Below are 13,469 nucleotides of genomic sequence, written 5' to 3'. Positions count from 1 at the left end.
TGATGTAATCTGTTGATTACATCATCTGTTGATTATTGTTGATGTTGATAGTTAATATATCTCACAAAAAATAATTAATAATTTAGTAATAAATTTTTATAATTGATATAAAATATTCTAATAATATTTCTCGATTGCTTACGATTTGACAACAGTGCGGAGACTGCTTGACAACAGACTCGTATCTAATTGTTGTGTTAATTCGGGTAAATTATTTGTTTTTCGTTTTTCTGTTTGAAGAATGACTGCTAAATGCCAGGTTTTCGGGTTAAATTCGTGAAAAGTATTTTAATTCCATATATTGCTCGCTGTTGTTGCTTTCATCTAGATACATAATACACCTATACACCGCAGATTCAAATAAGCTTTTCTGTTCGTGCTTTGCTCCATTCTAATCTTGATTTCACAACTTCGGATGCATATGAAACTGATATTTTTGCAATGTAACACAATTTTTTTTATTATTGTAATTAAAGGAGTGTAAATTAATAATTGTTGATCCTGAACTATCTTTGCATGATTGTTGTTTTCAGAAGCAAGTAGCAGTTCGAACGTGAGCCCAAGTCACCTGTACTGTTCGCATTCGTGGCTGCCGCAGCACATTCAGCTGAATCTCTCTTCAACAGGCGAGGTCTCCATCAAGAAGCTGGCCAAAACCGAAGTCGACTCTGTAGATCTGTCTAGCAATAAGGTATTTATGAATAGTTTTCAGAGAATATACTAGGATTGAAATGAATCTAGAAACTAGAGAAAGTTTTGAAATGAAAAAGAACGACACCGGTACAAAAATAGATTCTATTTTATAAAAATATGCAACTCTTGATTGATCACACAGAAGGCAGCATTCCATGAAAAGTGTTTACGAATAATGGATAAGATTATCATAAGACAACCAGAGATGAGCAATGTTTAATAAACTTCCTTTTGAGATAAGAATGCTACCGGTAAAAAAATCAAATTTGTTATTAATAAATGGCTAAGTTGAAACCAATTTTACAATGTAAAAGGGGTTAAAGAAAGGAGACGGGGCCGCGCTACCTGTACACTGGGCTATTGTTCCAAAAAGGTTCATCCTCCAACTCTCGACTATCACACTCTATTGTCCTCTGATTCCGCTTCATTACCCTCATTAGTGGCCGGAGTGGCCCCGTCTGCTTTCTTGAAGGCAGTCTTAGCTGGTAGGGACTCATCTATTACTTTCCACCTTACCTGTTACTTGTATTCTCACTTTATTATTGCATCTAGATCAGTGTTCAAGTACTTGTTATTCAGTTATTCCTAATAGTTTACGAATAATGGATAAGATTATCATAAAACTCATAAAAACCAGAGATGTGCAATGTTTAATAAACTTCCTTTTGAGATAAGAATGCTACCGGTAAAAAAATCAAATTTGTTATTATTAAATGGCTAAGATAAAACCAATTTTACAATGTAAAGGTGCGTACAGATATACGCGCCGCGAACATGATGAATTCACTTTTAAACAGCTGATTATATCTGTATTTTTACAGAAACGGTAAGATACAGATATAAAAAGCTTGGCATCAGCTAATTAAAAGTGAATTGCTCATGTTCGCGGCGCGTATATCTGTACGCACCTTTAAAGAATTTATGGATTGTGATTTTAATATTGTTATCTGATTGTGTTGAAAATTTGTTGAAGATTAAATGTCTAATAATTTATTGAAGGAATTTATACTTTAATGTATTGTTTTTATCAAGACGAAGCCTATTGCATGTTTGTTTAATGTCTAATGGCGAATAAAATCTTATTCTTACAAACTTATTCTTATTCTTTTCCTTGTTCCATGAAAATCAAGGGAGTTACGTTGATAAATGGTTGTGAGATGTGTTGATTTGCATTAAATTAATGATTAAAAATGACTATTCAATGCTGATAGCAAATTCATCAACTCAAACGAAATTTCAATTAATAAATTTATTTAGGATAGTCACAATAAATAACTGGCTGTAACAATTTAATGTAATGTAATTAAACAAATCTTTATTGAGGGCTGAGGGCAAATTTTAATATCAAATATATGTAATTTATATTAATAATTATTATAACTTGAAACTTCTATGATAGATTAAAACTTCTTTAATTTCTGTATTGTTTGAGATTTGAGTGTAAGAGAGAGCCAGCCAGCTTCACCCTCAATTAACTCTCCCTGGGAAGAAATTGAAGCAGTCAGTATGTTGATTACTTAACACAATTCTAATATTATTGTTAATGTTTATTATTTAGTCCATCAATTTGTTGTATTTATTCAATAATTTCTGATTGTTGTGCAGGTTCCTGGTAAACAGACGATAGTGTACGACCTGTATGCAGTTGTCTGTTACATCAATGAGGAGAAGAAGAATCTGGTATCGATAGTGAATGTAAGCCAATCCTATCACAGTCGATCTGCCAACCAACAGTTATCACAGTGGTATATCTTCAACGATTTCAGGTTAGTCATTTATTCAATTACAAGCTCTCAGTCATTCATTTATCACGGGTTAGTCATTTTTATGGGTTCATTGGCCTTAATTTTATTTACTTGGTTTTCATCTTGTTTATTTAATTTATCCAAAGCAGTTCTCTTAGTTTCTATAATTCTTGTATGGTTAAAGTCTCCGTGTGCATCACTTGACTCAAGTAATTTTCCTTTTATTTAGAACGAGTTGTACTTGATTGAAGTTTGAATTTCACTTCTTTATTAAAATTCTTCGCTAACAAAATACTTCTCATCTCTCTAGTTGTATATAATGTCTAGTTTCTCACACTAGCTGTATTTGTATTTCCATTGATGCTCCATCTTTTTTTATGTAGTACTTCATATCTAGAATTCTAGTGAGAATAGTCTCAAAATTAACAGATTATGTAGTTTTTGGGGTTTGAAGAATTGAAAATAGCTTAACCAATGATCACCTTGGAACTCTGGTTGAATCTCAAAAGAAGAGAAGCTCTGGACTTAATTTTTCTCTCCTCTCCTACTGTTTTGATTTTTGAATAAATGTATAATTTTTCCTCCTGTTGCTTTTTATATAAGAATGATACATTACTATTATTCAAATATTCTGTTGCATAACTTGGTGCTTCAATCAACGTGTAAGAATATGCTCATGCTCATGCCCCCCATAGCTCAAAGCAGGTTTAAACGGAATTGAATCAGGTTGCGGTTAAAACTCTTGAACCCAACTTATAAGAAATTCGATCATATCGTTGAGTGATTTAATCACTCAAGTTCAACTTGATTGAAACTAGTAGAATTGATGGTGATGTTGTGAAATCTCTCCATAATAAGAAAACAAAGATATTGTCAAATTTGTTTAGTGAAATTTGACAATATCTTTGTTTTCTTATTATAATATTGATTAAAACTGCTTTTTAGCTAGCATAGTACGGTCCAAAAATTCTATGGGTTATCATATTAGTCTGGACAACCTGCTATTAAGTGTTGCAATGTAACTCACTCTTCATCTCTAGCACCATCATCATTATCAACCAGCTCATACTAGGCTTATTAAAATACTTATGTTTAATTTCATTAGTGATATAAGTGTTGCAATGTAACTCACTCTTCATCTCTAGCACCATCATCATTATCAACCAGCTCATACTAGGCTTATTAAAATACTTATGTTAATACTTAAGTTTTCTGGAATGAATTGAAAAGATTTTATTAGTCATTCCTATTATTAATGTAACCTCCTATCAATAAGTAAATTAAAATCCGGATTGATTTTTTCAAATCTTTTTACCCGCATGATATTTGTTTACCCGCAGCGTATCGCCGGTGAACGGGCAAGAAGCAGTGTGGTTCTCGCTGGACTGGAAGGTGCCGTGCATTCTGTACTTTGTGGATCGGTCGCTGGAGGCGTCCCTGGCTCCCCACACCAACCCCATCACCGTCGATGTCCTCTCCGAAGACATATCGCTGGCTCGCTGTGGCAAGGGCATCACGTTTGTGCCCCTCGAAACCGATGAACTGCCTGGACCTGGTCAGCCAACCTTATCAATACTAAATATTATATATTTTATAAACTCTCATGCAATGGAAGCTTCCCTGTACGCATGGAGGAGTTGCTGCAGACCTGAGAAACTCTCTTATAGTGAAAAAATGAAATCAAATCATGAATCGTTTTGATAAAATCGCATTTTGTCCACATCCATATCGGCCAGTTTAAGTCACAATAAGTCGATAATCATTGGCTGTATTCGCCAAGTTGAAGAGAGGCCGAGATCTTGTGCGTCATGATTGTTGCTGATTGTCCTGCACATTCTCATTATTTTACAGTGACAATATTCTTGGAAACCATTTCTGTAAAGGTGTTGTCCGAACATTTACCTAGCCAGTTTTCTCAAATTTGTTCACCACATTGCAATAAGTCCTATCGTTAGGACAAGTATTGCGACCGTAAAATGAGTCAAGCTCTTGAAGCATTGCTTGCACAGAACAATTATCATTTTGATAAAACAATTTAATCGTTTTACTTGTTGTTGAACGCTATAGCTTCTTATGGTAATTTGGCAAGACATATTGGATAAATTAGAACCATTTTGATACTTGTAACTTCAACTATATGGTCGAAATCATCTGTCAAAGTGAAGAGATCTTTAATGAAAAACTCTATAAATTACAAGATTTGTTAACAAATTTGAAGCACCTTTCTTCCACTCTACCCGTAATAATTCATGTAATACTGAAGGAGAACTGTCTGGTACACTAGTAACAGCTTTTGACGATCTCATACGTTTCTTCTCTCCATAATAGAATTTGAAGCTAAAATGGGGGCCATTAAACAGTCATACTCGCTTAGATATTTGACTACCGTGAACTGAAATTTGTTGATTGTTATGAATGTGCTATATTTTAATAAATTTATACAGGCTTTTCTTTAATTTATAACATTGGTTTTGTCTGTGTGCACTTTTAGGAGACTTGGTGGCAATGGACGCTGAATTTGTTACCCTCAACCAAGAAGATCAGGATTCTCGTGCTGATGGTAAGAGTTCAGCCTCCAAGCCGTCCCATATGTCTGTCGCCCGCATATCTTGTGTTAGAGGGTGAGTAGCTTTGCATTTATTAATATTATTTAATTAATAAAAATAAATTCATGAATGATTGAAGTGATGCAAATTCTTATTATTGAATGTTGAATTATCAAGTTAAACATCACTCAATGTCACCCAAAGTAAACTTCATTGAGTGAATCCCTTAGTCCTTTTCTTAATATTGTATTGTTTACCTCATCCAATCAATAAATGAATTACATACATACATACATACATATCCGGGTCCCGTTCCAGCTAGTGCCGGGTCTGGGTGTTTACAATGCCTCTCCATCTTGTTCGGTCCTCACACCATCGCTCGTCCTCCACCTGCCGCCATCGGTGTCCTCTCTTCTCCACTTCGTTGGCCACTGAGTCTGTCCATCGTCGTCGCGGTCGTCCTCTTGGTCTCCTCCCTTCAATCCTCATCTCCTCCATTCTCCTTGGCAGCCGATCCTCTCTCATTCTCTTCATGTGCCCAAACCAGCGTAGTCTCATACTTTCAACCTTTTCCCTTATACTCCCCATGTTCAATTCTCTTCTTATATCCTCATTTCTAACTCTGTCTCTTCTTGTCTTCCCCTTTATTGCCCTGAGGAACCTCATTTCTCCTGCCTGTATTCGACTCCACTCTCTTTCCGTCATCGTCCATGTCTCGGCTCCGTATAATATGATGGGTACGTAATACATCTTGTACATCATAATCTTTGCCTTTTCTGGTACTTTTCCATCCCAAATCAAATGTTTCACTGTTTGGTAGAAATTCCCCCCCTTTTGTAATCTTCTAGTTATCTCGTGGTTTATTCTCCCATCATCTGCAATTTAACTGCCCAAGTACCTGAAACTTCCAACATTTTTCAGGGGTTCTCCATTCAATCTGATATCTCCGGCAAAATTGTCATCCCTTCCAAAAACCATTACTTCACTCTTTTCCCTGCTTATTTTCAGACCATATTTCTCCATAACCCTACTCCAAGCATCCAACTGCATCTGTACATCCTCAACTGTTTCTCCCCAAATCATCATATCATCTGCAAATATCATTTTCTTATCCCTTTCTCCTACTTCCTCTCTCACTTGTCTATTCATTCCTTCCATAACTACATTGAACAAGGCTGGTGATAGAATACTTCCCTGTTTTAGCCCATTCCTTACTTCAAACTCGTCTGTACAACCACTTTGTGTTCTTACTCTGCACTTATATCCCCTATACATCTCCTTTATTATGCCAATATGTTCTTTCTCAATCCCAAAATTTTCCATTTCCTGCCACAAACCTTGCCTATCCACTGAATCATACGCTTTCTCTATGTCTATAAATAGCATCACAATCTTCTTATTATATTCCCAGCTCTTTTCCATCAGTTGTCTTATGGAGAATATAAGATCTACTGTACTGCGGCCTGGTCGAAAACCATATTGTTCCTCACTTTGTTCAAGCTCGATTTTTGGGCTGATTCTGTTTAGTAATATTCTTTCGAAGATTTTCGCACAGTGGCTCATCAAGGTGATTCCCCTATAATTTTTACAATTCTTCTTACTTCCTTTTTTAAACAAGGAATTATTTCTCCTTTCTTCCAGTCCTCTGGGATTACTTTGTTTTTCCAGATGCATTTCAGAACTCGGTAAAACCATTGTATTCCAATCGGTCCAGCTGCCCTAATCATGTCGACTGATAATTCATCAGGTCCGGGTGCCTTTCCACTGCTCATTCTCTGAATTGCATCTTCCATTTCCTTCCAGCTGATATTACCCTGGTTTGTCTCCCACTGGTTGTTTCCTTCTTCCTCTATTTCTCCCTCGTTGTTGTCTTCATCTTGTCCATTTAGAAGTTTCCTGAAATATTCTTCCCATAACAGTTTTATTTCCTCAGGCTTCTCTACAATTCTCCCGTCTTCTCCTTCCATTCTTTGTGGCAACTCATTCTTCTTCTTCTTATTTTTCATTATCCTATAAAACATTTTACTATTTCCTTTCACGTCATCTCTCAATTTATTTACAAAACCTTCCCATGCATTTTCTTTCTCTTCTTCAATAACATTTTACACTTTCTCTTTTCATTATTATATGCATCTCTGTCCTCCTCTGTCTTAATAAATGAATTAATCCATCTATATTGAACCTTTGAAAACCTCATTTGTCATTGACGTGAAGCAAGTTGATTACACTGTGGTCAAACACATGGCGCATTAATTTATTCCTTTTTCATAACTCTTTTTTCTCAGTTGAAATATCGAAGATAATAAATTGACTGCGGAATTGTGTACGAATTAACTATGTGTTTTTATTATTTTTATTTATTATTTTCATTTTATTATTTGTATCCAGTTTCACACACTAGGGTCAGCCAAAAGTTCTACAATTTTTCTCTCGCTTCTCTCCTTATCTGTTTCTTTTACTTTCCTATTAACTATCCTTTTTCTCCAACATAAACGTTTGCTCCTTCTTCTTATCCTACCCACTACTCCTTCTCCTTCTAACCTCCCCTAATTCCGCGTTCTTAGAAACAAGTTGTTAAATTATTGAATTAGTACGAGAAAGAGACGCTTCTCATAATATTAAATAAAATTGATTGATTGATTTTTCTATGTAAGGCTACTACTACATCTACATCTATAATAATTCCCATTTAATATTTACTCCTACAGAACATTCTTATAATAAAAGATATGCATCAGCAGTAGGTGTAAACACAATTCAACAAATAAGATCCTTTTCAAAGACAAATTGCTTTTACATTTCTCATATTTTATTCCGAAATTTTTTCTCCGTTCCAACCAGAATAGACTATTGGATGTAGTTTCTACCTCTGCGTTCAAGTGGCACTTGAAGAACTGGCTGTTTGATATCAGAGAGTATAATGCCGTCTCACTCATTGTTACTGGGGGTGCACGTGTTTAATTCAATTTGGGCGCCTTCAGAGGAATTATTTTTCTGTTCTGTCATGCTTGTCTGTTCTTCTTTTCCTGACTTGTATTTGTTATTTAAATTTTAGCCTTCCTCGCTATTCCTTGGTTTTCGTCATCTTTTATTTATAAATTTAACATTATTTATAATTTAGTTTTCCACTTTTTTTCAATCCTTTCTTAATGCATAAGAATTATAGATTCATCATTGAAAATTATTTCAATGTAGTTTAGATCTCTAATAAAAATTCAGATCTCTCATTATAATAATAGATATAACGCATATTGTTATTGTAACTCGAGCTTACGCACAGGCCTTAGTTGCCTATGTAAGCTCTTTCCTATCTGATACTAGAATTTTATACAAGAATAAAATTGTGATAGCTCAAGAGTTTTATTGTTTAGTATATTTCTATATTTCGTTGTTTTGATTTTAGTAAGTATATTATATCGATTATTTAATTGTATAAATATTATTGCTTAAGAATCTATGTAACTGCTTTGAATTGTATTCAGAAGGAAAAAATGAATTGAATTGAATACTTCTCGGAATGACTGATCGCTCTTTGTGTGCACAAACCGGTTAAGGCTGAATTTGTGAAAAAATTGGTAACGCTATTTGTTAATAAAGTAATAAATTTATATTCACTTAAGTATTACTACTGTAATGCATTATTTATTCATTCCTAAAATGGAGTCAACTTGTTTCCCCAAATATGTCTCCTTTACATTAAAGATCATACAAAAAATACAAATGAAAAAAGTGATAAAAATAATACAAATGAAAGAAATAATACTTATCCAAAAAGAAAAAAATTATATAGTCAACCGCTTGAAAAAAGTCTGCTAGTAATTGAAACATATGGGTGGAACATTGCCAAATAAGAGTTGATTAACGTGGTCCACAGATGGTCATAAATGAGTATTAATATTTTTATAATACACCTAAAGAATTGACTACGTCGTTGCTCATTTGCTCCAATTTTTATCGGACTATCTTTGAGCGGTTATCTATAATAGAAGGGTATTGATTGACATTTTTATGAATTGATGAAGTATGTTTGTTGCAGACATTTTTTTTTTAATTTGAATTGATAATACACCTAAAGAATTGACTACGTCGTTGCTCATTTGCTCCAATTTTTATCAGACTATTTTTGAGCGGTTATCTATAATAGAAGGGTATTGGTTGACATTTTTATGAATTGATGAAGTATGTTTGTTGCAGACATTTTTTTTTTAATTTGAATTGATGTATGTTGTGTATGTTATATGTTGTAGCCAAGGCGCGCTGAAAGGCACTCCGTTCATCGACGACTACATCTCGACGCAGGAGCAAGTGGCCGACTACCTGACGCAGTTCTCGGGCATCAAACCGGGCGACCTGGACGTCAACAGCAGTCAGAAGCACCTCACCACCCTCAAGTCCACCTACCTCAAGTTGCGCTACCTCGTCGACAGCGGCGTCAAGTTTGTTGGCCACGGATTGAGGAATGATTTCAGGTGAAGTCATCTACTCGTATTGCATGCATTTATTACAACGTTTCATAGGCTACGACCCCTTCGAGGAGTTTAGTTGTTATCTTAAAAACTCCTGGTTCTTGTAAAGGACACAGGAATTGATTTTCCTAAGTAACATACTACTTGGAAACACAATAAGCTTCGCTTGACGTGTAGGGTTCTTTGAACCTTTGGATCCTTGAATCCGTCCCTTCAAAAACAATAAAAGTTTTGGTTGTTGTTTGGTTACATTACTCAAATCCATACAAGGAGCTTGGACTCTGGAACTTGCATCAATAATATTGTATCTAAAGTTACGCTACTTGGTTGACAGCGGAGTCAGGTTTGTTGGGCACGGCTTGAGGAAATGATCTCAGGTGAGGAGAGCTGATGCTTTACTTATCTACTCGTATTGCATGGTATTAGGAACACTCATACATAAATAACGCTATGATGAACATAGGAGTACAAGTGACGTGATATTGTAATACATGAATTTGGCTGTGAGACCCAAAGAGACTAGTTTTAAAACAAATTTCTGCTGTACTGGGCAGAAAGGTTCTTAGGAGTGCTTACCAATTTATAGTCTGCCAATCTGTGATTATTCGCATAAGAATCAATTATATTCTTTTTCTGTTGAAGAGAGTAGATATTCATTGAAAAGTAGGGCTGTACACACACTTTGAAAAGAAGCTACTCTCAGATACCCAGTAATCGGAAATGTTCTAGCTCTAGAAATTTATGCAAATTAATCCCAACTCACTGTGTTTTGAAAAATACTGGTGCTGCTTTACTGTGTATTTTTGTGATTTTTTATTGATATGTTTGTGTTTTAGGGTTATCAATCTGGTGGTTCCCCCTGAGCAGGTCATTGACACAGTGCACCTTTTCCATCTGCAGCATCAACGCATGGTGTCACTCCGCTTTCTGGCCTGGCACTATCTAGGCAAGTATTCTCATTTAAAAAAATTATTTTCATGAATTTCATGAAAAACAGCATTTTGTAAGAAATTTATAACTGATAAGAGTAATTAAGAAGTCTTAAACCGACTTTGAACATTTTATTGGACAAAATTTAGGGACAAGTTTTGGGCTAGCGCCTTTTTTCATTCCGATATTATAATTATTTATCATATGAATAAATAAATGAAAGATTACTTTATATTTTTTGTTGTAGAAGGAAACTGATTTTTGGAAATGTAGAAGATGATGTATTTCTTTAACCATGAGTTTTCTAAAATGCTGTCCTTCCTCAACAAGGATGCAATACGTACGCTTTAATGGTAGCACCTACTGTGTGGTACCAATCTAGGATTAAATTAAACTATGTTTAAATATAAAGAAAATAAAAATCTCAGTACACTTTTTTAAAATATTTTATCACTACATGATTCTTATTAAAATAAGAATCTTCCAGTAGTATTTATTTATTTAATTCATATCACTTGAAAATGGCATAAATGACCGAAACATATTGTGATAAAATATTTTAAAAAAGGGTACTGAGATTTTTATTTTCTTTATATTTATATTACTATACAGGAAAGAGATAAACTATGTTTGTATTTATCGTATTTATTAAGCTTGATAAAGTTTTTTTTATATGTTCATATTCTTGCTATATGTTTGTAAATTTTGTAAAATTGCAGTGAAATAATTGAATTATAGAAAATTACTAGTACCCTTCTGTTATATTTTGTTTATAAACAAGACTAGTTTCGAGCACTTATGTCATTTTCAATAGTCAAAATTAAATTATTATATTTATTGTAACTAGCTGGCCAATCCGAACATTTCGCAGTGAAGTAATATCTAGCATCAAAACATTCTAAAAGATGATGATGATGATATCATTCTAAAAGATGATAATAAATAGTACAATATTACAAATAGAACGATGAACGACTACGATGATATTAATATTTTCAATAACTTTTGAAGGGATTAACGTTTTCGACATTCTCATAAAGTTGAACCTCTCCTGCGTTGTGACGGTTCCATAGACGGATCCGTCGAATCGTTTGGAAGGAGTTCGTGTCACCGTCCTCTTACAATTATACAGGATGTTCTAAAAAGTGCCCATAATCCAGAATGTGATTCCTTACATAAAAAGAAGAAAACAGTTCTAATAACATAGGTCCGAAAATGCTTAATTACCAAGTCTGAATTTCAGTTCCCCTGCTGAAATGAATCCCTACGGGTATGTGTTGGCTGTTAATTAAGATGTAACATTCAGCGTACTTTATCTAAAATGAACTGAAAAATTTATTAAAACAGTTTCTAGACCTGTAGCTACAGTAGTTTTTAAGATATGTGACAAAATGCGTGAAAATTGGTCCCGAAAAACAAGTTTGTTTAGGTTTGAAGCAGATTTACCATGTTAAATGTACAATAAACACAAAATATAATTCTACAAAACTTGTAGAAAGTTCAATTTTGAAGAGAAAGATGTAAAATAAGTCTATAATAATCAAACGCAACCTTTAAAAAAAATAATCCTCAATAATACAAAACGCATGCAAAATAGACAAAATCTGTTAAGCTTTCTACAAATGTAATATTAAGAATTATTTTTTAAAGGTTGCGTTTGTATATTATAGACTTATTCTACATCTGTGATACATCTTATGTAGGCTTTTTTATTCAACTTGATGGCTTTTCCTTGATTTTAACTATTTCCTATCATTATATTCTCTTATTTAATTTTGCAGAAATGAAAATCCAATCGGAAACACACGACTCAATCGAGGATGCGCGTGCAGCCCTGCAGCTCTATGAATTGTACCAGAAGCTGGAGGCTGAGGGGAAGGTGAAGTCCAGTCTGGAGGAGATGTACAAAGTTGGCAAATCGGTCCAGTGGAAAGTGCCTGGTGTCGACAGCTGAATTCAGTCAATTTCCATCTAGCTGATTTATCAATAGCTTATTTCCATCCAGCTTTTTCTCTTTCGCTAAAGTACATCCAGCTTATTTCTCTTCAGCTGAAGTACAGCATAGCATAGTACAGTGTAGCTGACTTCTTTCAAGCTGATTTCGATCCAGCTGACTACTTTACAGCTGATTTCCATCCAGCTGATTGTTTTCCACCAAGTACTTAATAATGTGATATTGTTGTTGTACCAGTGATAACAATGTTTTGTAACTGTCATAACTACTGTGTATAGTAATAAATTGGAATTTATATTTTTTGGTAGCATAATGGTTTTAATTCAATTTCATTCCTATTCCATAAATTATTTGAGAAATTGTTATTAGCATCAGTGATATTTACTTGAAACTGTCAGCAGTGGTTGAATAAGAATCGCTGGAGTCAGAAAATTCATATTTGAAAGTGAATCTCACTATTATAGTTCAGGGCATAGAGGAGATTTTTGTTTGATACAAAGAAACAGAAAAACTAACTATTGTTAGTAATAAGCAATGATGAAACATTACTAGATAATAAAATATCTCAGAAAACCCTACTATTGTATACAGGTTGGCGTGGCCTAGTTACTATACAGGCTGAATTATGGAGCTGCAAACATCAAATTCGTATATTTACAAATAATCATATCTACTGAACGAGAACGCATTTCGCAAATCTCATTGCAGATTTGTGTTTCTCGCATGAAGGAGCATAAGAATGCGAATTTTCAGCAATTTTGGTAAGCAATGTTGACAAAACTGCAATTTCAATTTCAACTTGCTGAATCTCCTGAACATAATATATGTATTTTCAGTTTTATAATATGTCTATCAATCAAATCTGATTATCTGTTCAGAATACTTGGAAATCCATAGACTTTTTGACAAAGATTTATCTCAGATTTGGTTAAAATATGCACAATATGTAAGGGCAAAAATATATTTGGCGATACTAGCTACTAAACAGAGGAGCTATGGAAGAGCAAAAGTGCAATATGAAATATGGAAATTTTCAATACCCCAAATCGATTGTATCTGTATTCTTCTATTTTATATCTTGTATTTTGAAAATTTCATTGCAGATTTTTATTCCTCTCTTGAAAAAGACCATACT

At 34.1% G+C, this 13,469-nt stretch overlaps 1 protein-coding gene across 1 annotated transcript in view; it reads left to right on the top strand.

Moving 5' to 3' along the window:
- LOC111047786 (PAN2-PAN3 deadenylation complex catalytic subunit PAN2) overlaps positions 1-12,647 on the top strand; it is a 44,460-nt gene extending 31,813 nt beyond the window's left edge. Inside the window, exons 15-21 of the mRNA XM_022333627.2 lie at positions 534-691; positions 2,299-2,459; positions 3,779-3,993; positions 4,930-5,059; positions 9,232-9,453; positions 10,287-10,396; positions 12,162-12,647. Of these exons, the coding sequence (XP_022189319.2) occupies positions 534-691; positions 2,299-2,459; positions 3,779-3,993; positions 4,930-5,059; positions 9,232-9,453; positions 10,287-10,396; positions 12,162-12,334 (1,169 nt within the window). The 3' untranslated portion in view covers positions 12,335-12,647. The remainder of the gene's footprint in view (positions 1-533; positions 692-2,298; positions 2,460-3,778; positions 3,994-4,929; positions 5,060-9,231; positions 9,454-10,286; positions 10,397-12,161) is intronic.
- Positions 12,648-13,469: the final 822 nt, after the last annotated feature.

This window comes from Nilaparvata lugens, chromosome 2 (assembly GCF_014356525.2).
Source record: "Nilaparvata lugens isolate BPH chromosome 2, ASM1435652v1, whole genome shotgun sequence".
Taxonomy (NCBI): domain Eukaryota; kingdom Metazoa; phylum Arthropoda; class Insecta; order Hemiptera; family Delphacidae; genus Nilaparvata; species Nilaparvata lugens.
Note: the sequence above shows the minus strand (reverse complement) of the source record. Positions and strands in the feature narration are given on the sequence as shown.